A 27,857-nucleotide genomic window follows, 5' to 3' on the forward strand; every position below is an offset into this window, starting at 1 on the left:
TCTCCTTCTATGATGGAAGAAGCAGCTTTGTTGCTGTAATTTTTCCTTACACATTTAGAAACCACAAGGTTCTGTTCATCTGAGGTGCAGGACTGCTCACTTCTGCTTTTTACACACCTTAGTTCGTTGAAAGGTCGCATCCTGTATGGGGTGACTGGAGAGGTTGATAAGAAGTTATGCCTTGTATGGTATGACGAGGGGCCACACACACACACACTCTAGTGTCAGTGTTTTATTTTATATACCAAAGAAAAAAAAAGAATAATTTACGAGTGGATCTTTGTAGCTAATAGCAGAGAAGTCTGCCCACTGCCTCTGGTTGTGTAGGGCTCTTGGCCTTTGGCTGTAGGCACTTCATCTGGACCTATCTTTTCCCTCATCTCACCGTGAGATGCGTAGCCTTGGGTCTTTGTACTCTTGGGACCTACAGACGGTCTATTAAAAATAAAGTTTTCTATAAGGGCAGATGTCCAAATTCAAAAAGTGGTTAATATTTAATGACAGCATAATGACCTCAGGAATCCTCTGGATACTTGAGACTTTGATCCAATGACTCTGATTATCAGAATGGCTTCTCTTACACGATCTGTACATATCTGACACTATTTTTTTTAACATTATCTTCTTCATTATGAATGAAATCAGTTTCATCACGCTCTTAAATCTGCCAGGCCTGTTGCTGTCATTGGCTGTTTTTCCCAGCAGACATCGTACCAGGAAAATCAGGCTTTGCAAGGCAAGTTTTGAAACTGAACCTAGACCAGCCTCTTGTTTAAGGCAGACATTTTCCTTATTTGTTTATGTTGGTAAAACTCAAGATCCTTCTGTATGTGTGTCACCTTGTTCCTAAAAGCGCACTCAGTCTGTGTAGACTTTTTAGGATAATTAGAGGGTCACTTTACCCAAGTTGTAAAAAATTATATTTTCTCTTCCCTTTGGGGTTGTATCTGAATTTCCAGTGTAAAAAGTCAACCAAATCAAAAATATGGAGAGACCTTTGTAAATAAGAGAGGAGGCGAAAGCTTAGACTCAATTCTGGTGGTCAAAAAGTAACACTTTGTTTGACTTCCTCCATTTGACTTCCTCGTGAACAGATGTAATTTTAAATAAACATAAAACTCTTAGGTTTAAATAACATTTCCTCTTGCTAAACTCTTAGTGCGCCAATATTTATTCATTTATTTTTATATTTTTGTGTCTCAAATGTCGTGAAATGCTAAAAAGAAAACATACCAAAAAAATTAAAGTGTGTACGTAAGTTTTATGTGACTAGTATGAAAAATATTCAAATGAAAGCTGCTGTCAGCAGGCAGTGATACTGTATCTTGAAATGTTCTTTTTCACTAGTAAACAAAGCCATTTCCAGAAACACAGGTTTTCTTTTGTTATTCGTCTCAACTCACATCCTGAAAAATGAATGAACGAATAAATGCAAAGACAATGAATAAATATTTCTTTCATGACGATACTGATACTAACACACATAAGCAGCAAAGACAATAGGGAGACATTTGTTTCTGCTCATTAGGCGCGATGATGCATTTCACTTCATTTTACTGATAATTTCTGTAGTATCTCGTCACCCAAACTGGTTGGGAAGGTGTGTGACCATATGATTAAAACAATGACAAAAGGCAACAAGGGCTGGTATTCCAGCATGTGGTTGGAGCTTCAGCCACAGTGTTTCTAGATGGACTCTCTCAGCCAATCAGCACAGAGCACGCATGACTCACTTCCTTGTATCTGCTCCCTTATTTGGCAGGAAGGGGTTGTCCTTATTTGACTATAGGGTGGAAAATGGTGGAAGGCAAAGCCAGACGGCTGCAGTAGACTGAGGATAACCAGCAGTTTTATCTTTGGTGAGTAAACATCTGCCTTCTGTGCTTCACAGTCTCTGATCTGAAGGGTGTTTAGAGTCTATTTGAAAGCGAGTTTGATAGGGGGGACTGGTAGCAGCATGCTAGGGTGATTCATGTAGGAGAGGCAGAGAATCAGGAAATGAGAGAAACAAGCTTGGAAACAAACAGCAACACAATCCCGAGACTGGGTTTAGGTTGAAGCTGCCAAAAGAAATAGCTTCTGGGATTGAAAGTGCTCAGTAGATGATCTACTGAAGTTCACAACCTGGAGCCATTTCTTTGTTTCCAGTCTTTCTAGTGTTACTACAAATAGACACACCTACTGTTATCCCTGAGTTATTTTTCCAGCACGACAACATTGAGATTGATGATTAATGCTAGAAGTATGACAAAGATGCACTGCTATTAGATGTGGATGCATAGTTTCACAGATGAACATTTACACTGATGTGGTAAGTAATCATTCAGTAAATTGTCTCGGTTTATGCTTCCTAAATGAAAGGATTCGCTTATATCCTTCTTTACGTCATTAAGAATTGATCATCTTTGAGTCTTTAACATATTATTTTGCATAAAAATGTATTTTTTGTGCTTTACTGCAAACAAAATGCCGGTGATTGAAATTATAAAACCATGCTTGTTTCATTTTAGCTGAATACTTCTCTTTAAACTTAAACTATATGTTGTTACAAGTTTTCTAAGAATTACTAACTTTTTTTGACATAAAATGACAAAAGTTTGCTCACGTATCATAGACGTGATTATTTGTGGGTCTTTTTTGTGCTCTGTCACATATGAAGTATCACTGAACTGGACTTTTACTTTGTTAACAAAATTCTTCCTTGTGTTTTTACATGAAAAACTTAGAAAACACCAAAAGGTTTATCAGTAATGACACATGCCTTCCCTGTCACATGTTGCCCATAACATTAAGTGTAAGATGACACCTTTAAGTATTACTCTACACGATATGGTGCATAGGCAGCAGCTGGTGACATGTGTGTATGCCAGCAGTTAGCTTGCTTTTAGTTGGCCTGTGAAAAGGGGGGAAACGTTTGTGACTTAACACACCTGTTAGGTGCAAAACGTGGCCAGGCTTTCATTCCAGCGGGGAATTTTTTTGGAAGGGTATTTAATTGTAGTGGCAAACAAATGATAAAATAGTTAACAAAACATGTCAAAAAGTGGATTCTGTTCATCTTGATGTAGCACTTAGATGACTTCTGAAGAGGTCACTTGGATGAGTGACGGGAGCAGCCATAAGAAAAAGAGGGATTTGCGACCCAGTTCAGAGTTAAAGCTGGTGTGGTCATATGCTATATCTAGCACAGTGTGGATGCAGTTTTAAAGGGCCAGTAAGTAGAGAGGGCTATCTACCAGTTGAAAGATCGGTGGTTCAATCCCTGACTCCTCTAGTCTGGATATCAAAGCAACCTTGGGGAGTATACTAACCCTTAATTGCTCCAGATGTTTTCGATCCAGTGTCAATGTGTGAATATTAGGTGAAAAGTTTTTTGGTGAATGAAGCTATTAAGAAGAAAGCACTTTGAGTGCTCAAATAGAGCAGAAAGGTGCTGTATAAGTATTAGTCTGTTTAACCTTAAAATCTTTTGTTCTGTCTCTCCAGATTCACTCTGTGTGCACTTTTAACTTGGCAGAAGAAAAACAGCAGTGATGGCTGATTCAGCACAAATCAAGAAGACCGCAGCCAAAGTGTTGTGCTGTGTGGAGAAGGTTTCCTCCTTCGCCTCCTCCATTGACCCCATCTTTGGTGTTGTCTCTTCCCTGGTTGGAGTGGCTCGCAAGGGCCTGATGGATGAAGAGGATCATCCTCTGGAGAAGGACTTTCAAGCGATCCACACCAAACTACAGAGCATCTCTCAGAAGAACCAGGAATGCCTGAAGAAGATCCACATTGACGAGGTGAACGAAACCTACGGCAAGTACGAGGAGTACATCAAGCACCAGTACAATGCCTTCAACAACATGGTGGCACTGGTGAAGAAAGATCCAGGCAACGCCACGCGCCACATGGAGACCTTTGAGAAGATTTATGAGAGGGACAAGTCTGACATGAGCCTGGATGTGTATTATCGTGGCGTGGTGGGTACACAAACGCTATTCGGAAAACCGCTGCTAAAAGTGTACTTTGAACACTGTGAAGGCGACCGAGAAATCATGGAGCGCCGCTGTTCACACATCACCCACCTCTTCCACATGGGCCTCATCGCCCTCATGGGCTACACAGCTGTTACAGAGGACGATGAAGATGAAGTGCGCGAGAAGTGGACTGGCAGGGTGCAGGACATCCAGGAGAAGATGCAGGAGGTGCTCAGCGAGTGCAAACCCCAAGCATCCTAAGCCCCACAAGGAGAGAGGACATCCTTTGAGTCTGGTGGTACTAACAAGGGGACCAATCAGGACACTCAGCTGTGGATTTAAAAAAAATAAATTATGCTATTATATAAAAATATATGTAAGACCAAAGCCATGTTTTCATTTGAGCACTTGAGCTGCACTGGATGGTTGTACTGCAGCATCTTACTTGTTGTCTTGACAATGTATACTGCTTTCAGAGTTACCACTATAATGTTCAGCTGCTTTGTGCTGCGCCTCAATAGATGCTGAAATTTTATACAATAAAATGTATGAATTATTATACAGTCAAGTTGTATATTTGTGAAATAAAGCTGCAGCAAAAAAAATAAAGTCAATTCATGAGGGGCAAGTCTGGAACTTCTCTAATAACTCAGTCTGCTGAGCTGCTAGAAACCAAACCCCACTACACAGTTAATAAACTCACAAGAATTTTATTTATATCCATACTTCAGTTCCTTTTGAAAAGTGGCTCTCTGAAACAGAAACTGCTATCATAATACCAGCAAAACAATTGACTTGACTTCATGAGAACTTGATGTCTATTTAATACATTCCTTTCTTTCACTGAGTTCAACAATGTAGTAATTATTCTGGGTTTAAAGAAGCCTGTTAGAGTACAGACTACATAATTCATGAATTATGATTACGCTTTAAGCATAAATAGCACTGGGGTGAATCTACTGTGCAGCTCACTTGGTTGAGCAGGTGACCCATATGCAAAACCCATATGTAGAGGTATGGGTTCAAGGTTGCCCCAAAACCACCCCCAGTGTGTTATTCCCCCACACTCTTTCCCAGAGTTCCTGTCAGCTTTCGATTTTCCTATATGGAAATTTGAGTCTGCCTGTAAAAAAATTAAAAAAACAAAACACATAGTTTCAGATTTCCTCAAAATTTCAGCTTAATAACACAAACCTCTGAAAAATTAACTTGAAATTTCAAGTCGAAGTGATTTGGGAGGTCGCTTTTGACAGTGAGTTTCACCAGTTCTTCAAATATATACATAAAATTTTTTCCCTTTTTATCAGTCAGGGTTGAAGACTGTGAGAAAGTGTGGGAACTAATGTGAGGAATATCAATGATCAGGATATATTTAACACACATTTATCTGTTAAATTTGCTGATTCATTATGGTTAATAAAAGACATCGCTAGCTTAAGTTATACAACTGATCCAATTAATACATACGTTTATTTGCTTTATACACCCCTCTAGCGGAGAAACATCTAAAATATCTATCTATCTATCTATCTATCTATCTATCTATCTATCTATCTATCTATCTATCTATCTATATTAGCTGTTGGCTATAATATTCAATTCAAAATGTATTTTTTATTATCCTAAAAATTGCATATAGCCTTCATAGCAAGCGAAACTCGTACTACTACTTGTAAAACTTCTGAATGATTATTATGTTATTATGTCAAAATATCTCAACATTTCAAAGCCTGTAAGTCAAAATTTGAGCTAATGACCTGAAATTTTGACTTATGGATGACAATTCAAAAAAAATATTTAAACAAGCTTCCATAGATTTTTCGGGAGAGGCGGTCTTTTAAGAGGACAATAAATCATATTGAAATTCTGAAAAACTCACAAAATTAGAGATAGATTTGATTTTTTTTTTTTTTTAATATATCCATAAATAAGTCTTACGGAGCACAGCAGACGCTACCTGACGCTCATGCTTTGTTATTGAGTGTACGTGGTCCCCCTCACCAGCAGAGTCCTCTGTCGTCCTGCCGCAGCTGCTGCACTCAAACGTAACGTGATTCCTCTGTTTCTCTGCAGCCCTGCCCCGTCTTAAAAAGGCCTGCAACTACCTCAACCCAAAAATAACTGCTCCTGGAAGCGGTGCTGGGGCAACCTCCCGGCTTCAGACCGCTAATTTAACCCAATTAAGACGAGCGGAGAGCCGAGGAAAGCTCCGTTTGGTGGTTTTGAAAGAAAGTCACGTCGCTTTCGGTAAGTTTCAGCTGCTCGGAAAAGCGGAAAAAAACATTGATGAAGATGAATGTAGCATCCCAGCTACTGCTGCTGACTCCCCTCTAAAAGTTCTGTCGTTTAACGTGGACAAGGAAATGTATGACAACTGGTTGAATACGACAGTGTATACCGTGTGTGTGTATAAAATACAACATGTAAAGGTGTCCGTGTAATAACAGTTGAAAGACAGCCGAGCCTGGTTTCCGGGGCGTGACCTGTCTTTGAACTCAACAAGTTTGTCTCTGAGATGACTCTTACTAGTTTTACTGTGTGTTAAATTATATTTTACTTATTTATATGCAGTTCAAAAGTGACTAAAAATAAGATACAATAAATAAAACGGTGTAAATACACTACAAAATTAAAAATAGTAGGTATACAATATGAAATAATAAAAGAATATATATGTAGAGGTATATTTTAAAGCAGTTTGAGAATATTTGAGCTTGTTACATGGTGTGTTATCCTGCACCGTAGTCGTAAAGAGATGGACATGGTCAACAAAAATACTCAGGTGGGCTGTGCAGTGTAAATGAGGCTCTGATGGTACTAAAGAGGCCAAAGTATGCCAGTAAAATATCTCCCACACTGTTACACCACCAGCGGCAGGCTGAACTGTGGATTATTCTGACGCTACCATTTGATCGTAGCAGCAGAAATGCTTTTCCATTCTTCTGTTGTCCAATTATGGTGAGCCCCTGTGAATTGTTCTGTTCTTAGCTGACAGCTGTGGTACTTGGTGTGGTCTTCTGCGTCAGGGTGCTCTTCTGCATACCTTTTACCTATTTGAGTTGTTGTTGCCTTGCTATGGCATCAGCAGGGCATTGTCACCTTAGAACTGCCGGTCACTGGATATTTTCTCTTTTTCTGATTTCTGTGTAAATTTGGCAGCAGGTCTAATCTTACACTTCGTGTGTTTACGAGGTGTTCATTAAATTGTGTGATTGGTTTGGGGGAGGGGGGTACTACCTCAGTGTGGTAAACGTGGTCTTTGTGAATATTTTATGTTGTACAAGACAAAAGGCATCGAGGAGGACGGGGTTAAAAGGTTCTCTATGGTGCACCGCTATGCTTCACAACTCCACAGCTGTTAAGTCAAACTTGAGAGTGAAGTTTGCAGCAGTTCTTACCACACTTACTTTGGGTGCAGCATAAGTGCTACACCCGCAAGTGCTAGAAGACAGCCAGAGACAACGACGGAAACAGAAAATGTGTTCATATGCATCAGCCCTACACAGATACACAGTGAGCAAGTTAACAAATCAGCAGTTCTGGACATTGATCCCAGGTTGGATTATGACATCAATAAGGTTACTAGAAGTGCTTTCTATCCCTTAAAATATATCTGACGTTAGAAAATCCTTATCTCAAACTGACTGGGAAATTGGTTCATGCAATCACATCAAGCAGGTTAGATTATTGTAACGCTCTATTCACTGGATTACCCAACTCATCAGTAGGATGACTTAAGATCACAACATGGCACACAGTCCTTACAGGCACATGAAAGTTTGAGCATATTGCCTCAGTATTGAAGGAACTTAATTTGTTCCCATTAAAATTATAAAATTGCCTTTGAAAGCTTTATTAACTAATAAAAGTATTTTAATGGTTTGCCCTCAACACACCCGGTATATCTCTGACTTGCCCACTGTTTACTGGATGACTGAGAACCTTCACAGACACACTGTTTACAACCCTATCTGACCTGGTCCAGATCCAGGTCCAGATTCCCAGAATTAGATCCAAGTGTGTTGAAGGTGCTTGCAGTTATTGTGGTCCAGTTCTTTGGAACAAGCTCACCTGAGATCAGTTACAACTGTGCATAAATTTAAAAACAGACTTGACCCTTTTTAATCACTAAATAGGTGGTGATGGGGGTGGGTTGCTGTATTTTGCTGTTTTCACTGCCACAGGTTTTATGTTTTTGATCTTCTGTGTTAAGCACATTTAGTTTGCATGTAACTGCAAACTCCCACATGGGTGTGTTCACTTTCTCTGTCCACGTGGTGACAGCATTAAACAACGTTGGACATTATAAAATTGTGTGAATGGGTAATTGGTTTTGGCAGTGAGAGCTGTGGGGCTCCAGGTCGGTCACTTGCTTTGGTGTTGGAATCCAAAGTTTCTAAAGTGTAGGCGCTCTGTGATCAGTTAAACCTGTGTATAGACTGAGTGTCACTGCTCAAACACTGAATTACTTTTCTTAGCAACCTTCACCTTTTTTGATATTTTTTCCCCCATGTTTTAGGCATGTCTCTCCACGGCATTTGGCCCCCATGTAGCATATTTTCTCAGGTCTGAGGAAAAGACGCCACGATGGGCAACAAGGACACCCTCGAGGATGTGTTTGTTGCTGTGCTTCGTCCGAAGAATCAAGTCAGCCTGAGCTCGAAAGAATACAGAGCCAAAGCCTATGAGGTAGGCAGACAATCAGTTAACACACGGTCCTCGACGTCTTACAGTGAGGTGGAAAGAACACTGATGTCCTGTAATGTATTGTTGGTTTGGGCATATCACTGCTGTATGCATGAATAATAAACACCCTTCAGTGAATTCAGACCCACTGGAGTTTCTAACTGAGCCTCTGTTTGCATGTTTTTCCTCTGGCGTCTGGGTAGATCCTTTTAAAAGAAGTGCCTTTAGAGGGGAAGGAGAAGAAAAGAAAGAAAGTCCTTCTGGCAACAAAGCTCAAAGCAGGAGGAGACAAATCCAAATCCATATTGGATTATGTTGATGAAACGATCAAACCGCTCTCCAGTAACCAAAGCTGCGCTGGTGAGGCTGACGCATTTGTGCACAAGCTGATTTATTAAACTGTTGTTTGGGGGGAGAGTTAGGAACCACTGATCTAACCAGTGTTTTTGCTGTGCAGGAAAGCGTGTGGTGCACATGAAGAAATTTATTCTTGAAGGTGACAATGAAGGGAAAGAAGCCTCACTTTTTGTTGTACCAGTCAGTGTTAAAGGTAAGTAAACTATATCTCATCCTGAACTGATCTAGCTAATTTTATTTAACGTTTAACAAAGTTTAAGCTGTGCATGCAGTAGATTAATGAGTCCTTCTATACAGACAACAGCAAGCCTGTCCACAGCCCCGGGAGCCCCAGCTTTTACTGCTTCCACGACATAATGCGGGTGTGCAGTGAGACCAGCACTCACTTCTGCTCCGTCACCTCCAAGATGCTCCTGGCTTTAGACAAGTAAAGAGAAGTCTGTAAATGTGCTCTTTAGCTCTGCGATTTTGTCAGAGGTAAACGCCCCTTCCCTTTGCTTCTTTCCCCTCCGCAGATGGTTAGCAGAGCAGCACACTGTGCCTCATGCCATCCCTGCTTTATTCAGACCAGCACCCGTGGAGCGGGTGAAGACCAACGTAAGCAATCCGGCTTATAGCAGCGAGGGCAAACTGAGTGATGAGGGTCTGCACATGGGCTACACTGCTCTGGAGATCAAGAGCAAGATGATGTCCCTGGAGAAGGCTGACATGTGCATCCTGAATCCACTCTACGGCTCAGATCTGCAGTACACCAACAGGGTAAGGCTTTATGCAAAGAAACATAATTCTTCTGGTGGATTTGGAAACTTAAATCGCCCTCCTTTCGTTTTGTCTGCAGGTGGACAAAGTTATCATCAACCCATACTTTGGGCTTGGGGCACCAGACTATTCCAAGATCCAGATCCCCAAGAGGGAGAAATGGCAGCATGGACCCAACTGTGTGACAGAAGACAAGTGAGGGCTTGTTTTGGTTAACTGCTATCGACTTTGTGTCTAACTTTGTCTCTTTTTGGGGCGCACTGGACAGTCTTGATTAACAACGTGGATGCCTTGAACTGAAGTCATGTTTAGTCACTGTTCTCTTCAGCATAAATTCCTGTCTCCACAGGGATCACCAGTGGGTGGACGACTTTCCTCTCCACCGCAGCGCCCTGGAAGGAGACACTGAGCTGATCTCTAAGCTTCTGGACAGCGGTTTCTCAGTCAAGCAGCTGGACAACGATCACTGGGCTCCCATACACTATGCCTGCTGGTGAGTCTCCTGCTCATCTGACAGCTCAAGAAAGGCTTAAAAGTATCCAAAATTTCTTATTTTCCTGGTCTTTTTTTTTCTTCTTTTTTTTTTCCATTACTTATGTTTAAGTTTGATATTTATGTGGTTCTATCCAGGCACGGTAAAGTTGAGGCAACCAAGCTGCTGCTGGAGAAGGGTAACTGTAATCCCAACCTGCTAAACGGCCAGCTCAGCTCCCCCCTGCACTTTGCAGCCCGAGGAGGCCACGCAGAGATCGTCCAACTGCTGCTGCAGCACCCTGAGATCGACCGGGTACAAATTTAACACTTTTTTCTTTTTCTTTTTTTTTTTATTATTACTTCAAAGAAATCCTGTTGCAGCTAAATGTAACTTTTTTTTTATTGGTTTGTAGTAGTAATAATAATAATAATAATAATAATAATAATAATAATAATAATAATAATAATAATAATAATTGCTGATTTGTCTTTTATCAGTATCCACATACTACATAATAAAGTGGTAAACATTAATCACTGTCATGATACTGACTCCTCCACCAATAGCACATAGAAGACCAGCAGAAGAGATCGCCGTTCCAAGTGTGCGAGGAGAACAAACAGAACGAGTGGGAGGAGACTGTGAAACTTCTGCAGCAAGCCAACAGCAAACCAGTGAGTCACACAGTTACACTATTTGTTATTCCTTTGTGTGGAACAACAGCCTTTTCAGGATGTTATTGAGATAAAGTTTGCAATTTATTTCTAAATACACTTCAGCATACTTAAGCCCATAAGTATAGACTTCCCAATGCATATATTTTTGCTGATTGATTTGCAGGCGTTGTTGTTGTTGTTGTTGTTGTTGTTGTATTTTAATGTAACATAATAGTTGTTAAACAAATATGGCATCCTAAAGGCATCACAGTACATAAAATGGTAATAACAAAAATAATAAACAATAAAACATAATTGAGGAGTTTGATGAGAATATAAATGCTGCTTTAGATCCTAATCCAGATGAGGTGGCTGTAGCTCAGGAGCACGTCGTGCACCAATTGGAAGGTTGCTGGGTTGATCCCTGGTTGCTCCAGTCTGCGTGCCAGAGGATCCTTGGGCAAGATAATAACCAAGTTGATCTCTGATGCCACGTTCAAAGTCACCTTTATCACAATTCTTCCCCGTTTTAACTACAGCAGGTCATCTTGACCATGTCTACTTGTCTTAATGCAATGACTTGTTCCCATGTAATGGGTTGTGTTGATAAGCAATTGGAAAGTTGTACCTAAAGTGACTTGTGAATGTAATTCCCTGGCAGTTAAGTTTTTTTTTTTTTTTTTTTTTTTTTTTTTTTTTTTTTTTTGATCGCCTGTTGGTGATATTCCTTCAAGAACAGTCAAAGGTGTCAGACATTCCCAGGACTAAGCCATGTTTCACTCTTATTTTGCATGTCATTATTGTCTTTTCCTTAAATAGAAACCAGCACTCCATAAAGAATTATGTTTCTGATATTGGGCAAAGGAATGGCCCTGAGGGGTTGAGTCATGAAAGCTCTGGGATTATAGCAGCAAAGCTTGTGGATTTTTGTAGCTGTGTTTTTCATGCTTTTTCATAATGAGCTAGTCATTGTTTAGTTTGTTTGCTCGTGCCATGTTTAATTAACCTTATATGTTGTTGATATTGAGTCTGGCATAGATGCGTTCACTCATTTTGATATTTTTTTTTCCTTGTTTGAAGAAAAGGGGTATCCAGTAAAACACATGCACATGTGCAGTTATAACAACACAGAGCAGACATGACAGCTTCCTTCTGATATAACACTTTTTAGTGTTATAGTATGCTTTAAGTAAAGCGAAGTGTATTGAAATGTTTCCTGAATGTTCAACAATGTTGACAAGTTTTTTTGTTTACATATATATATGTATACAAATGTTTTAAAGAGAGGTTTATACTTTTATTTTTAAGAGAAAGATTGTTAACTTGTTTTCTGTTATATCGCGAGAGTACTGTTGCCCGCGAGTTTTTGTTGGTGTGTACGGGGTGTAAGATGGCATAAAGAATAAAGTGTCGTGTCTTTTGACTTTAAACTTAATATTAAGAAATCCACCATTTGTGCTGTTTGTGATCCACAGTACGAGAAGGTGCGCATCTACCGCATGGACGGCTCGTATCGCTCCGTAGAGCTCAAGCATGGCAACAACACAACTGTGCAGCAGATCATGGAGGGGATGCGTCTGTCTCAGGAGACCCAGCAATACTTCACCATCTGGATCTGCTCAGAGAACCTCCGTGAGTCCACTCGTTTCTTTTTTTTTTCCAAATGTATTTATTTATTTAATTTGGTAACATCAATGCAATAAAGACCAAAAGCTGTAGTTAGTGGTGTCACTGCAAGATCCCAGAAAGATTTGTGTGCGTGTGGTTTTGTGTGTTAGACCTGCAGCTGAAGCCGTACCACAAACCCCTGCAGCACCTCCGGATCTGGACTGAGATTGTGACAGATCTCACAGTGCTGGATCCTCAAAGGGAAACGCCACAGCTCTTCCTCCGCAGGGATGTCCGACTGCCCCTTGAAATTGAGAAAAAGGTAGGTCACTTTCACCACCTAAGCATCAGTGACAGCTCAACTCGAAATGTTTTGAGAGCTCTTCATCAGCTTCCTGCTGGTGGCTTTGTTTCAGGTGGAGGATCCGCTGGCCATCCTTATCCTGTTTGACGAGGCCCGGCACTGCCTTCTCAAGGGCTTCTTCCCTGCTCCAGACAACAAGCTGATCACGCTGGCCAGCCTCCTCCTGCAAATCATCTATGGCAACTATGAGAGTAAGAAGCACAAGCAAGGGTTCCTCAAGTAAGAGATGAATCATATTTTGTGTTTAAATCACTTTTAATATCTGCTCTAACAAACTGATTTATTTGCATTCGGATATAATCTGTGCTTTATGTAAACAGTGAGGAAAACCTCAAATCAATCGTGCCGATATCCAAGGTGAAAAGCAAAGCATACCACTGGACCAACAGGATTCTTCATGAGTATAAAGTACACTTGTGTTTTTATTTTAATTGCTTTTTATCTTATAAATACATTTCAGTGTTCCCTGAGGTGACATCAGGTCCTGTCCCTCTCTCACCAACAGGCTCTGAGCACCAGCGAGGGGGTCAGTAAAGAGATGCACCACCTGCAGCGGCTCTTCTTGCAGAACTGCTGGGACATCCCGACCTACGGAGCAGCTTTCTTCACAGGCCAGGTCTACACCAAGGCCAGCGCAAGCAACCACAAAGTCATCCGTGTCTACGTGGGGGTGAACACAAAGGGACTGCATCTCATGAACATGGAAACTAAGGTAAAATGCCGTTTTGCTGGGTTTTTAAATTTTTGTTTTTTTTTTATGTTTTAAGCTCTAGTTTGTGAATGTAAAGCTACAAAGCTACTTATTCTTCAGCTTGGTGGAGCAAATGGATAGATGACTATGAGCATGGGCCCTCCCACACGAATTTGCCTGTTTTTAAAGCATATGCAATACGTGCTCGATTTGAAGCACAATAGCACAAAGCCGTTTGCATCTACAGAATGTATTTGAACTTGCATTCTTAGATTAGTTAGATTTTTACTTAAATATTCCCTCTGAGATTACCATAGGATAGATTAAACGATAATGCTGTATTTTTGTTGGTTTTTAAGTTTTAGTTGAAGAAGCTTGATGTGACATTTTATTACACTTCTTCTCTTGCAGGTCCTTCTCATCAGTTTAGAGTATAGCACGTTTATATGGCAGCTTGGACATGCAGACCAGTATTTCCAGATACACAGTGGTGACAACAAAATGAACTTCATCGTGCACACAAAACAGGTAATAAAGCTTTTCTTGAAATCCAAATAATATTTATTGAAATATATATGGTTGTTAACCTTTAAGGTCTATTCTTTCCCTTCAGGCTGGCCTTATTGTGAAGCTCTTAATGAAACTGAGTGGGCAGATAACTCCAAATGAGAAAGGCATCACAGACAAATACGCCTATGGCTGAAAACTGTTGAAGAAACTACCTGCCAAAAAAATTCCCAGTTCGGGTTGTTTGTTCCGACCATCATCTGACTGCAGTAACTCTGGAAAGCCTTTCCACAAGAGCCTCATTTTGTACAACTGGCTTAGTGATATACTTCACATTCTCTATTTTAATGTTTCCTGGATTTTGATGGCATGTAAATATGTTTATTATTTAATAAAGTGATTGATTGTATGATCAGATGTGTTTTTCATATTTAGGCAGAAATGACAATGTTATTTTTTTAGAGGAATTCATTCGATGGAGGCTGAAAATCAATATTTGCTTTATTATAAATGGGGAGCACTCTCTCTTCTCTCTTCACTGGGTGAAAATGCCCTGTTGATGCCAGAAGTTGGAGAATAGTGGCTGGGCTGTTTTAGCTGAAAGGAAGGCAACAGTTACTCAAATAACAGCTGGCTGCAACCAAGATATGCAGAAGAGCATCTCTCAATGCACACTACATCAAACATTAAAGCAGAAGACCATACTGGGTGGTCTTCTCTTGCCAGTTAAGAACAGGAAACCTATAGTTTGTGCATCATCACCAAACATTTCCTGGTCTCACCTGGTGGTGTAAAGCTATGGAGGATATTTTCTTGGCATATATATATATATATTTTAAAATAATGTATATTAAAGAACTGAACTTATGAGGTTTTCAAGGCTACTGATGAAAATAAACCTCATTTAAAACATATTTGTAGCCCAGCTCCTGTACTAGTTGCACTAAATCACAGGATTTTGAAGTGGTTATTAGTTACTTATTTAAGGTTCCGCAATTGATTTTATGCTTTTACTGAAAGGAAAATGTTGCTATTGTGCACGCTCATGTATTGCTAATTTCATGATAGCAGTCACAATCATTAATGATCCGACACACCCCCAACAAACTGCAAACCAGCTCATTTATTGCTGTTGAGGCGACTTATGTTGTGATTTGGCGCTATATAAATAAAATTGAATTGAATTGAATTGCTGTAAACGTTTATATAATAATATAATATTAAACATTATAATATATTTCGTTATCTTTGCAGGACTTTAACGTCCCGTATTGTTGAATTCTGGAGGTACATGAAAAAGTTTAAATTAAAAAAAAAAAAAAAAGGTCTTAAAATCGATGGTCGCCCTGCTGGTGTGACATCATGTAGCAAGACATCGGTTCAGGTAGCCTCAACCATTCACAGCGAGAGCTGCATGACTGACACGTGGTCAGCAACCAATCAAAATCCAGCATTGGTCAGGCGGGGGCAGGACGAGTGTTGACAGGTCGAGACTTTGGGGAAATATCACCAACTGTTCTCGACCGAGAGCCTTTCAGCAGGTGGACGGTGACCGGGGCCGTTTCGGGGTTAAGTTTTTAAAGGTTTTGTTTTCGGGGGCTATCAGGAAAAATGTCGATGCACATTTATCAGATGAGCGCTAAACTGCTCGGGGACACTATGGGGAAAATGAACGAGAACCTGACCTCCGTGGTGTTAGCAGCGTCCGTCTTCACCCTCACTCTGGGATACATCTCCAAACTGCTGCTCAAACAGTCCACAGACGTGGACGTGGTGAGTGTGCTCAGACGAAAAACAGTTACCGTTATCTAAGCTTTAGTTTCAAGTCACTGTTATTTTTATTTTTTTTATTGTTATTTATTTATGTCTCTCTGCGCAGAAACATCCACCCTACATACCCTCCAGCATCCCCTTTCTGGGACATGCCATCGCTTTTGGAAAGAGCCCCATTGAGTTTCTGGAAAATGCCTATAACAAAGTAAGTGTTTTGAAAAATGAACCTGCGACTGTTTTCAATCAGAAGAAATGAAACAGTTTAATAATCAGTCCTAAAATATGAAGATTAGCCCCCCCCTTCCAATTTAAGTTATTAACTCTAAATATTGACAGCGGTTCAAAGTTTGAACAAAGCAGATGATCATGAAGATAAACTGCTTTAAAAATGAGGAAATGCTTTTAAACCATCGTGAGTCCATTTCAGCTCCTGTGGTGCAAATGAAAGCGACAACAGGCCAAGGCAACTCTGGCTCTCTCCTTGTAGCTCCTGACTGATTTTGCTCTAGTTTTGGTATTTGTAAACAGTATAAGTCATTTATGAAAAATGAGAGAGAGAAAAAGAAAAAGCACGATACAAAATAAAGCTAAATACAGTACAATATCCCTAATCTGATTTAGGTTCCATATCTTATCATATCATATATTTAGGGGGTTGGGGACCACTGATCTAGAGTTTAATCTGTATGTATATATATTATTTAGTTTTTTTTAACTCAGTTGTCAGAGATTTATTTTACTTTGACCCCTGCGTCTGAACTCCTGCGTGTCTGCTGTTCCCCCCACAGTACGGCCCTGTATTCAGCTTCACTATGGTGGGCAAAACATTCACCTACCTGCTGGGCAGCGACGCAGCCGCGCTGATGTTCAACAGCAAGAACGAAGACCTGAACGCAGAGGACGTCTACTCGAGACTGACCACTCCGGTGTTCGGCAAAGGAGTCGCCTACGACGTGCCGAACCACGTGAGTATCCCAGAACCTGAGAAGTTCACGCCTCAGAAGGAAGGTGGAAATGTATTAAAGAGTTTCTGCATGCTAAGATCAGCTGAGATGCATGTTTCCTTTTAATCTGCTGCAGATTTTTCTGGAGCAGAAGAAGATGTTTAAGACGGGGCTGAACATTGCTCGTTTTAGGGAACACATCGAGATCATTGAGAGAGAGACGATCGAGTATTTTCAGAAATGGGGAGACAGCGGGGAGAGAAGTAAGACACCGATATTTGCAACGCTGAGTCCAAAACAGTTAACCATAAAACTTGATACAGATTAGATCAAAAACCAAACGTTTGTCAATGAACTTTGACCTGTTTCAGACCTGTTCGAGGCTCTGTCCGAGCTGATTATCCTCACAGCCAGCAGCTGCCTGCACGGGAAAGAGATCCGCAGCATGCTGGATGAACGCGTGGCCCAGCTTTACGCCGACTTGGACGGAGGATTTACCCACGCTGCGTGGCTCCTGCCGGGCTGGCTGCCCCTGCCCAGCTTCAGGTAGGTCTCTCACACATCTTCATGCAGTACAGTGCTGCGTCTGCACACAGGGTGAAGACGACACTGGATTTAATTTGACTAGACAGATTTAAAAAAAAAAAAGATGGCATCACACAGGCAAAAGAAATACCAGAGGGATTCAATGTGATATGATGCAAACAGCACAATACTGTTTGGAAATATTTACCTCTGTTTTTTTGTTTGTTTGTTGTTTAGGAAGAGGGACAGAGCTCACAGAGAGATCAAGAACATCTTCTACAAAGTGATTCAGAAACGGAGGAGCTCTGAAGAGAAAGCAGATGACATCCTGCAGACCTTCATGGACTCCACATACAAGTAAGGTGACATCAGTGGCTCAGAACAAGCGCTAAAACAACAAAACAGCCCAGGGTCAAAGAGTAGGACAAAACCAGACCACAGGTGTGGACATTTGCTGTATAAGTAAACAAAGAGCTGGAGGAGAAAGCACAGTTGCCACTATAGACTTACATACTGTGTTTATAAGCGAGGAATCAACCTGTGTGTCAGATATTACTGCTAATGAGCCTCTTCCTTGATACAAACAGAGAGCAGCAGGTTTGTCTGCAGGTCTGTGAGCATAAGAGAAAAATCCATAAATTTCTGTCAAATGAGGTAACACACTTACTGCCCAACTCTTACTGAACTGATGTACCTGCGATTACATAATGACAGTGCAAGTCAACATGCAAAGAAACAGTTTTATGTTTAATGTCATGGTCCAGCCCTGAAAGACTCAAAGGAGACTTGGTTTAACCCAGAATATTCAGATCTTATTATCAAAAAGAAATAAAAATCACAATTAACTCTATGAAGGATTGAGAACTAAAAAAACTTTCTCATTCCTCAGAGATGGACGGCCGCTGACCGATGACGAAATTGCAGGGATGCTGATCGGCCTCCTCCTGGCGGGTCAGCACACATCCTCCACCACCAGCGCCTGGCTGGGCTTCTTCCTGGCCAAAGACAAGGCCCTGCAGGAGCGCTGCTACGCAGAGCAGAAGGCTGTGTGCGGGGAAAACCTGCCTCCACTCAACTTCGATCAGGTAAAAGTCGCCCGTGGACTGTGATAAAAATGAGGTTCATTACTGCTAATAATAGTGAAGAGTAAAAAAAAAAAATGTGCAGGGTTTAAATGTGAAATGTAAGTATTCTCCCTCAATGTTACCTCTGATTTGTGAGAGATACTCCCCCTGCTGGCTGTAGAAAATTATTGCGGTAACAGGAGTAAAGATGTTTTTAGCGCCCCCTTGCTGCTGCATTCAGGTGGAGGTCTACATAAATTTAAAAAAAAAAAAAGCTGAAAGAGGTTATTTTATTCCTCAAAACCAGACTGATGCTCCAGATATTTTCTAAACTTTCATGTCGCCATCTTTAGCTGAAGGATCTCAGCTTGCTGGAGCGCTGTTTAAAGGAAACCCTGCGGCTCCGCCCACCCATCATGACGATGATGAGGATGGCTCGCTCTCCTCAGGTATGGGTCATTCCTCAGCACTGGATTTTATGATGTCATGTATACGCGCAGACAACCTCAGCTGACTGCTGTACCTGCTCTCTCTTCTGCTTTCTCAGACTGCAGCAGGATACACCATCCCTGTGGGCCACCAGGTGTGCGTCTCCCCGACTGTTAACCACCGGCTCCACGACACCTGGGTGGACAGGATGGAGTTCAAACCTGATCGCTACCTCAACGATAATCCTGCCGCAGGGGAGAAGTTCGCCTATGTGCCCTTTGGAGCCGGTATGAAGAAGCGCTTTTTTGTTTGCTGTAAAATAAAGTAAACATAAAACACCTCAAAGCCAAACCAGACATCAGTCAAACTGAGTTCAATGAAATCAAATCCATCCTGTTTTCCGCCTGCAGGCCGTCATCGCTGCATTGGGGAAAACTTTGCCTACGTCCAGATCAAAACCATCTGGTCCACTTTGCTCCGCATGTACGACTTTGACCTGGTGGACGGATATTTCCCCACAATCAACTACACCACGATGATCCACACGCCTCACAACCCCGTCATCAGATACAAGAGGAGGAAGCAGTGAGAGACGGAGACATCCGAGCATCGGAAGTAAAGCTCGAACCTTGTGGGGACTTGAATCGAGGAAAATTGACATCAGTGGACTTTGCTCTTAATGCCCAAGCTGTGCTTTTATTCTTCCTGTATTTCGTCTAGAGTCCGGCTCTCTTCATGAATGAATGTTTGTAGATAAGTGTGACTTTCTGCAGAGAAAAACAGGGGCTGTGAGACTCCAGCATGAAAGCCGATGCTCTTATTCACAATGTGAATTCTTTAAAAACAATACAAATGGAGAAATAACTAGCGCCTTATGACGTCTTTAGACTGAATGAAGCCTTTGAGTCAACCCGGGAAGACGTATTTACTTTTGTTTTCCAGAGTTAATCATCGATTTTGCAGCAAACTTTAAAATCCTGTAGCTAAAAGTTCTGAACACTGGAAACTTGGTTAAAACCACGAGGTTCATTTACAGCTCTCTGATGTTTGGAGCTATAAGGTTAGTCACATGATCTTCATCTGCAGATGAGTTGTGACCAGTTGTGTATATACAGTATATATTTTTCCTTGTCCTGAGCATTACTCAGTATGAGGGTTTAAACTTGAGAAGAGAGAAAACAACCCTGTGCTATCTGAATAATCTGCTGAGGAAGACCATGTGATTTAATTAAAAGCTCTGGGGTGGGTTACTAAATCTGTGGGGAATCTTTTATTCCTGAGATGTATGTTAAAGTTTTCCTGCTGTGAAGACAAAAGAAAAAACAAACAAACAAGTGAAACTGGGTGAAAAATCAATAAAAATATGAAAATGAGCCTCTGAACCCTGCTGTGTTACAGAGTGTGCGTCAGGATGGGAGATCTCCCACCTACAAGCAAACCTCACTGATGATGAGATCTATACTGAGCCTCGTGTCAGCTAATGCCAGAGGATGAACATTTTATCTTCCAACACAGCTGTTTTTCATCATTTTGGTTAAATAGACTTGGCCGTGTACATTTAGTCATGCACTGTCCAGTACTTTGGGTTCCTTCACTATATTTAGGGAATAGGGAATAACTGTGGTGACACCTAAATTGAGATGACATCACGGATCTGCTCTGAGCCACTTATTGCTTGCAGTGGTGATGGACGGGCTGACAGATGAGGTCAGGCAGGAGTCTCTGTGGACTGTGATGTTTGCAGATGACACTGATCTGTAGTGAGAGTAGGGAGGAGGTGGAAGAGAGGAAGAATAAGGTTTTCATTGTGAGTGATTGTAAGATGGTTTGGAGGAGATTGGGACAAAGGATACTAAAATATTAATAATAACTAAATATGAATCTCCCAGGCAGGAGGAAAAAAGGAAGACCATTAAATGGGTTCATGGGAAGGCTAAGCTCATTTTTACAGCTTTGACCCCCCCCTTGTGCTTTTTAAACAGCTCCCTATGCAACATTTGTTTAGTGTTAAAAGAAATAATTATTCGCTTTCAAAAGGACTAAAGATGTCCTCAGCTGAGTTTTTGTTTCTATTGCTGGTTTATCTGAATGAAGCTTGATGGTGCTAAATTTTTCCACAAAAAAAGTTTAACAAAAAAGATGCAAAAAGAAAAAAAGAAATGAAGCAAACCTTTTTGAAATAACGTAGTCCTCTTTATTTCAGTTTTTGACAAAATACCCAGAAAATTCAAAGCTCCTAACGGTTTACAAAAATACGTTCTCTACAAATGTCCTCTGTAGTCTGTCCGGCCTAAACAAAACACAGTGTAGTGTAGAATATCCAGCAGCAGCCTCCTTAACAGTAAACCCAAACATCCTCTACATAACGCTCCACCCATACAACACAAACATATAAATTAATCACAAAGTCTTAAATTAGCATTAGACAAATTATACATGATTGTAGATCATCCACAACAAAGAGGCAGATTAAATTACAAACGTAGCTGTTTTTCCAAGTGCCGGCGACCAACAAAAAGCCTGAATACAACATGTCGTACACTGATAAAAAATGTGTTTTGGTCCACATGGAAAGATACAGTCCACACCAGAATGGTAGAAAACAGCAGAGCGCTCAGCACGAGAAAAAGGCAACTGAGTTTCTTCAAGCCAAAGTTAACGTGTCAGCATCTATCTTCTCAAGCCAAAGTGCAATTGAGCATATGAAGAAGCACCTGGGGAGAGAAAAGAGGAGGAGTTGAGTAAATATGCCAAACCCAGGGTACGGATCACACCTTTACACATGCATTTATTTCACAGCGCTTGCTTTGGGTGCAACAATCAGAATATGTGAGTTCACTGCTTCTCAGCTTTACAGGGCAAACACGTACTGTACTGTAAGCAGACATAACCAAATTTGTAATTATGTATATTCCACATATAGATGAAAGTGTTTTTCTCCAATAGAATTTGAGATGACGAAGAAAGCTGTAACTCGATCACACGTAATGCATGTGAGCTGGGCTGCTCGTGTTACCTGATGTCACGCTGCCCAGCCTCCTCTGCAGGGCCTCCAGCCTGGAGATGTAGTCGGTGAGCGCTCGGTCGGGGTCGTAGTTCTGCAAGTGGGAACAGGTGAGCGGTCCGTGGTCTCCAGACATGTGAAACCTGCACGTTAGAAACACAGATTTAAGAAAGTCGGAAAGGATCTGAACTCCACATTAATGCAAAAGAGAAAAGAAAAAAAATCAGTTTACTCTACAGTACTCATGAGTATACATTAGCCTAAACAACTGATGTCCAAAGTGATCCTTCATCATAACTTTACAAATCAGTTTCATTATTTTAATTACTCAGACTAAGTTTGAAGCTTTATTCTCAATAATTTTGGTATTTTCTTTCCTTTAATCAGGAGATAAAATAAGAAGTAGACTGGAAACATTAAAAAAGGAAAACCGTTTAATAATAAATATTGTTAGCATCCTGATTGATAGTTGTACCTGTGATGTGTGGAGGAGACAGCCAATCGAGGGGATTCCCGCCCACTTCTCCCCCTGCTGCTAGACATTCCTCCCCCGCCGCTTCCTCTATCTCTGTACATCTCCGGACCACCTGGGTGAAGATAAGGGGAATCCCTCGCCTCTGTACCTGCCGGAAATTAAGAAAATATTATGAGTATCACATGTAAATGACAATATAGAGAGGTTACAAGCTGCTATATGCTTTGGTTACCTAAGATCTGTCCTGTTCCGTTCTTACTAACAGCACAGGAGGCCGTGGAGCTCATTCCCGTCGCCCTGTGCCATCGCTTCACGAGAAAACGCATTCTAGATGAACAAATATAATTGGTTTTAGACAAAAAACTAACAAAAAAAAAAAAACCTTTTAAAAAAACCCCAAAGCTTCAGATCCCACCTGGAGAGGGCGATAGAGACTCTGGCGATAGAGCGGAAGCGCATCGCACCCCTGCACCGCTGACTGAGGGACTCCAGGCTGGAGAGCGACGGCCGACCGCCCATCCTGGTCAGGAGTGATAACGTGGCCTCCTCACACTCCTGGAAACCACCCAGCAGTAACAGCAGGTACTTCTTCTGGTAGATCAGTGCTTTACGGAAGCTTTCTGACCTCAGGTACTTCCCATACATCCTCTGGAAGTTAAAAAAAGAGATGAAGGGAGAAGAGAAGACAGCAGTTTAACTTCAGAGGCCATCAAATGTCTTTTAACACTGAACTCCAGCATTTAGGCGATGCTTCTGCATCGTTTCTTTGGGTTAGTACAATTAACTCATTACTCAGATACAAAGCAGTTTATGAGCAGTGATCTGCTGACCTTGAGGGCAGCATTGTCGGCATCAGGCCCGGTAATCTCTCGCAGGTTCTCGGACCTGATCTCTCCCCTGAGTCTAGCCACCTGAGACTGAGCTAAATGCAAAGCTTTCTCCAGACGGATCTTCTCTCGAGCCCAAGCTTCCCGCTCCTGAGAAAGCAGCAACCCTGCAGAGTCCATCTTTGATGCTCCTCGTCTGCTGGACTGCAGAAGATAAAACACTCTTTAGTCAGAGGCAAATGACAGACGGTGGAAACAATAATATGTATCATTATGCGAGCCAGTTTGAACGTTTACTTAAGTTCTGAATGGCATTATGAAGGAAACATAGGATTATAAAAATACCTTGGTCATTATCTTTGTGGTATTTGTCTCTACCACATGTCATGTGTATGTAATATTAAGTTTTTAGACCAACCAGGACGGTCACGCGACTGTTACAGAAAAAATAGCACTGTAGTATTGTGCTCCATCTCAGAATCAGCAGGTTTTTCTGTGGTGTACTCACACTGTCGCCTGACCCCAGTCCAACCTGCCGATAGCGTCGCAGTTCTTCTTCCAAGCGGAGCGTGTGGTTCCTCAGATCATTCTTCTCTTCGGTCAGACGGCTGACGAAACCTGTCAGCTCAGCGTTCTGCCTCAGCAGCCGCTCAGTCAGCGTGTTGGAGGAGCTGGAGGAGCCTCCTGCCAGCAGGGACGCACTCTGAGGGAAACAAGACAAGCAGTCACAACCACGTGTAAAGCTCAGCAGATGTTGTTTAGTAAACGCAGACGCGAACAGCTGATTCTGGCTGGAGACTAGCAGTGAGTGGGTGTTTCTCCTTTTCACATTTCTTTATTTATCCAGAAATATGCGGCGTAGAAGGGAAAACAAAAATGAGACCGTGTGCTGACCTCAGGGACGGAGGGTAGACCAGGGGACTGCTGCAGCAGGGTGATGACCTCATCGAGACTGGACTGGACCCAGGACAACTCCTCACTGTCCACCTCTGCAGTAAGCCTGAACAGAAGAAATGCAGTAAAGCTGTTACAGAGGAGGTCTGTGTGGTGTGATTGTGCTGCACAGTTTCTGAAATAAATATAAAAGAAAAAAGTAAACAGCAGTTTTGTTTACCTGCCAGTGGTTTTGCTCGGCATGCTGCGGACCTTTGAGGAGATGACTTGGAGTTTGCTCACAATCCTGTCCACCGTGCGCCACGGGCCATGATGCGGCCCACTGCTGTGGCCTGTTGAAGAGACCTCTTTGTGAGGGGACGCGCTGGAGCTTTCTGTGTGGAGGTTTCCGCTCTTTTGCTGGAGCACCCAGTCTTTGGTGCGGTCCGTGGAGTCACTGTGCCACACAGCCTGCTGTTAAGATAAAAACAACAGAGCTTCAATGCTCCTGATAACATGATCAGAAACAATAAATGTTACTAAAAGTCTTTTTAAAGTAAAATCTGTGCCACTCACACTCCGGCCATCAGCCTCCACAGGTCCCATCCCCTTCCTCTGCTCTCCTAACTGGTTCAGTCTTCCTTCCAGTCTCTCATTCTCTTCTTCCAGACTCTGTCTGTTCTCCAGCTCTCTTCTCAGCTGCTCTTGGACCTTTGCCATTTCTGCCTCCAGCCTCTCCAGCTTGGCCTGAGCCTCTAGCAGTGCCTCTTGGTCTCTTCTGGATCTCTGACTCACCAGCGTCAGCTCCTCCTCTTTTCGTACCACCTCAAGCTTCTGGGCCTCAACCTGACTGAGTAGATCCACCACCTGGAGAGGGAAACCATGTTTAATCATGATACAGTCAGATCCTAGCCACTGATAAAAGGCCTTGAAGTCTGGTGTCATTAGACAGTTAAAGCAACTGTAGCATCGAACCTGTGCGTGCTTGTCGTCCAGCTCCCTTTGCAGTCTTTCCAGAAGACCTCCTCCCTCTTCAGAGCTTCTCCCATCCTTCTGAACCTGCTCCTCATGGAGGTGACCACCATCAGAGGAAACGCCAGTCCGCAGATCTCTCTCTCTCCCCAGAGCAGTGCTCATCTCTTGGGCCTTAGCTCGCTCTGTTTCAAGCTGGACCTGGAGCTCCTGCAGGCGCCTGTGGAGGCTGAGACGCTCCTCTTCAGCTTGATGGGAGAGCTGAGAGGAGGCCTGTCGCTCCTGCTCCACAGTCAGTTTCAGCTGTGCTACGTGGTTCTTCTGCTCCTCCAGAGAAAGCTGAAGATCCTAGTGGGAAATTTAAAAAACACAATTTCTTCTCAAAAATACTCAAACTTTGGGAAAAAACTTTGACGTCACGCTTGAATGCTCCTGCCATCTTACCTCCAGCTCTTCTCGTCTGCTCTCCTCGGTCCTCCCAGTTTGACACTTCTCCTTCTCCATGGCCCATTGAAGATCTCTGCTCTTCTTCCTCTCCTCTGTCAGCTCATCATTTAGTGCATCCACCTCTGCGGCTTTCTGGGATACCTCCGCCCTGTTGACATCATTTTAAGGCTACATTTTCACTGTACCACTTTTAAATAAAATCTTTTTAAACTCTTTACTTATTATGCAAATATATCCAAAACTGTGATTTTTATCTTAAACATTTAATATGTTTTCTGCGTTTTCCAGCGTTGCTTGTTACTTTAATGTCTGGTCTAACCTGAGTGTGTCCAGCTCTTTGAGGTGTTTGTGTTGAGCTTTGAGGGTTGTCTCCAGCTCCAGTTTAGTCTGAGACAGTTCACCCTTTAGCTCCTCCACTAGAAGCCTGTCAGCCCCCCCGGCTCCATCAGCTCCAACTCGTTCCCTCTGCTCCTTTATGCTACCTTCACCAGCCAATGAGACAGCAGACCGGGCACCTGAAGGACGAAGGCAGACGTTTAACAGATATAAAATACAAAAAGACTTATTTTCAGCAAAATGAACTCTGAAATGGGATCACCTTGGTGGAGTTGCTCTAGTTGGCCACGGAGCTGATGAATCTCAGAGATGAGACTGGACCTTTCTGCAGTGCGGAGTGAACCCATCGCCTCTCTGTGCTGGGCGTCCTGTATTTGAGACACACAAACAGCCATATGATAGGTTCAAATAACTATCTACAGAGACCCAAACTATAACAAATTAACGAGCAGCTTATACTCAGGCTAACAAAATTCTACAATCTTTTTCTTGCAGCTGATGAACATTTACAACAGTTTTTGAAGTCATTATGGTGAACTCTTTACAGACCTGCTCAGCCAGTCTCCGCTCCAGCTGATTCAGGTGAATGATGGCGTCACTGGTGTCCAGCAGGTCCAGCTGGCTGTAGAGGGCATTCTTCAGCACGTTGCGCTCCTTTATAAACACCTGCCGAACTGCATCCAGGAGCTCTCCACGCCAGTCTACACTGCCGGACATCTGCAGTGAATCAAACACACAAATTCAGGCAAATTCAGAAGAGGGCTTTCTTATATTTTAGGGCAGTTGTTGTTATTTTGAAGAGGATGCCAATGCCGTAAAGCCCCTTGACTGACTTTGATGTGACAAACAGACGACAGCGGGATCTTCAAAACCCCCCTGGTGCTTTAAACTTTAATGGTTTTGACTCTTTAGGCTGCTGTAGTGTTTTGTGGTGAGGTTTCTTTACCTGTGATTCTCTGTGTGTCTGCATCTGGCTGATGAAGTTTTTTAGGGACTCTATAGTATCCAGCAGGGCGTCTCGCTCCTTCACCCAGCCCTGGACGTTGAACCGGTCGCCTGGCTCGCTTTCAGAAAGTGGGAGCTCTGACAGAGAAAGAACCTGCATGCCTTCTTGGTGCACTTCACGGAGCAACGTCTAGAGACAAGCAATGCAGAAAAAGTGTAACTTTTACAACGTTTCTGAAGAATAGAAAACAAAATATTGCTCAAATTTTTGCATGCTCACAAATACAGGCAAGGACATTCGGGAAAGTTCATCTGGAGGCAGCATTTTCAGTCACTTGGATGAGTGATAAAAACGCCGCCTCCAGATGAAAACAATTACCTTCTGGATTTTGTTATATACATTTCACATGGTGGGAAACATACTACACAGTACCTGTAGTTTTATGACATCACTCATGGTTCATTAGTAAGTGAAAGCTGTACCTTGATCCGGTCTGGCAGTGGTTCATCTCTCCTGGCTCCCTCTGGAGTCGTCCTGAACTCCTGTTGCAGGCTCGGGAGGTCATATCCTGTCCTCTGGCTGTAGTCTGAGCTGCTGTCTGCATGATGACAAAAACAATCACAAAAGTGAAGCGCAACAAAGAAAACAAATGCTAAACAAGCTAAAATTAAGGATAAATGAGCTCTTTTTGGCACTCAAAGTAAAAAAAGAAAAGTCGATTTCTGTATACTGTTACAAATATGACCAAACTTTAATAAATTGAAGTTAGAGTACTTTTAGCTGCTCCCTTTTGCCAAAGGGGGTCTCTAGACACAGAGAAACATGTTTTAATTTGGATAGAGACTTCTCGATGCAACCCATTACCCATTTATCCTGGCTTGAAACTGACACTAGGAGTACATTGACCCCCTGAGGCTGGATTTGTCTCTCCTCCCGGACTCAAACCAGGTAACGAGAGTATATGCAAGTAATCCCTATGAATAAAATGTCAGGCTTTAAACGACTGTTTTTAGACATTTTTTGTAACTATCATTGATAAGGCCCATCCACATGCTGTTCAAACCTTCAGTTTGAAAGGTGCAGCCAATAACAGGCAAGCTGGCTCAAACGAAGAGGAGCAAAAAAGTTCAGACAGGATGAACAGAAGGGCTCCAGCAAAGCTCAGTTAAGATATGTGTCG

The 27,857-nt window shown here is 42.1% G+C and overlaps 4 protein-coding genes across 9 annotated transcripts in view; 3 read left to right on the forward strand and 1 right to left on the reverse strand.

The window, feature by feature from the left end:
* Positions 1-1,779: 1,779 nt before the first annotated feature.
* On the forward strand, positions 1,780-4,587 carry rpz2 (rapunzel 2). Its single transcript, XM_026157369.1, has 2 exons — positions 1,780-1,859; positions 3,487-4,587. Exon 2 carries the CDS (start codon positions 3,534-3,536, stop codon positions 4,218-4,220), a length of 687 nt encoding a protein of 228 aa, XP_026013154.1. The 5' UTR covers positions 1,780-1,859; positions 3,487-3,533; the 3' UTR covers positions 4,221-4,587.
* Positions 4,588-5,922: 1,335 nt separating this feature from the next.
* On the forward strand, positions 5,923-14,474 carry krit1 (KRIT1 ankyrin repeat containing). Its single transcript, XM_026157322.1, has 17 exons — positions 5,923-6,206; positions 8,479-8,648; positions 8,849-9,005; positions 9,103-9,195; positions 9,300-9,429; positions 9,518-9,761; positions 9,841-9,956; positions 10,111-10,254; positions 10,392-10,548; positions 10,803-10,910; positions 12,368-12,524; positions 12,671-12,822; positions 12,917-13,083; positions 13,185-13,272; positions 13,370-13,576; positions 13,967-14,083; positions 14,169-14,474. Exons 2-17 carry the CDS (start codon positions 8,547-8,549, stop codon positions 14,256-14,258), a joined length of 2,229 nt encoding a protein of 742 aa, XP_026013107.1. The 5' UTR covers positions 5,923-6,206; positions 8,479-8,546; the 3' UTR covers positions 14,259-14,474.
* Positions 14,475-15,499: 1,025 nt separating this feature from the next.
* cyp51 (cytochrome P450, family 51) lies at positions 15,500-20,052 on the forward strand. The gene is made up of 10 exons (XM_026157338.1): positions 15,500-15,835; positions 15,942-16,040; positions 16,624-16,800; positions 16,916-17,042; positions 17,151-17,325; positions 17,542-17,661; positions 18,194-18,389; positions 18,722-18,817; positions 18,916-19,084; positions 19,208-20,052. The coding sequence occupies exons 1-10, from the start codon at positions 15,674-15,676 to the stop codon at positions 19,384-19,386; spliced, it is 1,500 nt and encodes a 499-aa protein (XP_026013123.1). The 5' UTR covers positions 15,500-15,673; the 3' UTR covers positions 19,387-20,052.
* Positions 20,053-20,968: 916 nt separating this feature from the next.
* The window catches only part of akap9 (A kinase (PRKA) anchor protein 9), a 65,981-nt gene continuing 59,092 nt past the window's right edge, over positions 20,969-27,857 (reverse strand). For all 6 annotated transcript variants that reach the window (XM_026157292.1, XM_026157289.1, XM_026157290.1 and 3 more), the window contains 17 exons: positions 27,160-27,275; positions 26,678-26,866; positions 26,281-26,448; positions 25,994-26,099; positions 25,715-25,910; positions 25,393-25,543; positions 24,952-25,296; positions 24,553-24,843; positions 24,218-24,450; positions 23,998-24,103; positions 23,612-23,806; positions 23,107-23,307; positions 22,692-22,924; positions 22,509-22,603; positions 22,277-22,424; positions 21,814-21,944; positions 20,969-21,511 (listed from right to left, as the gene is read on the reverse strand). In XM_026157292.1, coding sequence (XP_026013077.1) covers positions 21,468-21,511; positions 21,814-21,944; positions 22,277-22,424; positions 22,509-22,603; positions 22,692-22,924; positions 23,107-23,307; positions 23,612-23,806; positions 23,998-24,103; positions 24,218-24,450; positions 24,553-24,843; positions 24,952-25,296; positions 25,393-25,543; positions 25,715-25,910; positions 25,994-26,099; positions 26,281-26,448; positions 26,678-26,866; positions 27,160-27,275 — 2,948 coding nt within the window. In that variant the 3' untranslated portion in view covers positions 20,969-21,467. The remainder of the gene's footprint in view (positions 21,512-21,813; positions 21,945-22,276; positions 22,425-22,508; positions 22,604-22,691; positions 22,925-23,106; positions 23,308-23,611; positions 23,807-23,997; positions 24,104-24,217; positions 24,451-24,552; positions 24,844-24,951; positions 25,297-25,392; positions 25,544-25,714; positions 25,911-25,993; positions 26,100-26,280; positions 26,449-26,677; positions 26,867-27,159; positions 27,276-27,857) is intronic.

The sequence above is a fragment of the Astatotilapia calliptera genome, chromosome 22 (assembly GCF_900246225.1).
Source record: "Astatotilapia calliptera chromosome 22, fAstCal1.2, whole genome shotgun sequence".
NCBI classification, from domain to species: Eukaryota; Metazoa; Chordata; class Actinopteri; order Cichliformes; family Cichlidae; genus Astatotilapia; species Astatotilapia calliptera.

Bases quoted from the DNA above. Each gene is read 5' to 3' on its own strand.
- rpz2 (XM_026157369.1), top strand. From the start codon at position 3,534: ATGGCTGATTCAGCACAAATCAAGAAGACCGCAGCCAAAGTGTTGTGC.
- krit1 (XM_026157322.1), top strand. From the start codon at position 8,547: ATGGGCAACAAGGACACCCTCGAGGATGTGTTTGTTGCTGTGCTTCGT. The intron at 12,525-12,670 runs GTGAGTCCACTC...TTTGTGTGTTAG, and splicing joins GATCTGCTCAGAGAACCTCC to ACCTGCAGCTGAAGCCGTAC. The intron at 14,084-14,168 runs GTAATAAAGCTT...CTTTCCCTTCAG, and splicing joins TCATCGTGCACACAAAACAG to GCTGGCCTTATTGTGAAGCT.
- cyp51 (XM_026157338.1), top strand. From the start codon at position 15,674: ATGTCGATGCACATTTATCAGATGAGCGCTAAACTGCTCGGGGACACT. The intron at 15,836-15,941 runs GTGAGTGTGCTC...CTCTCTGCGCAG, and splicing joins AGTCCACAGACGTGGACGTG to AAACATCCACCCTACATACC. The intron at 17,326-17,541 runs GTAGGTCTCTCA...TTTGTTGTTTAG, and splicing joins CTGCCCCTGCCCAGCTTCAG to GAAGAGGGACAGAGCTCACA.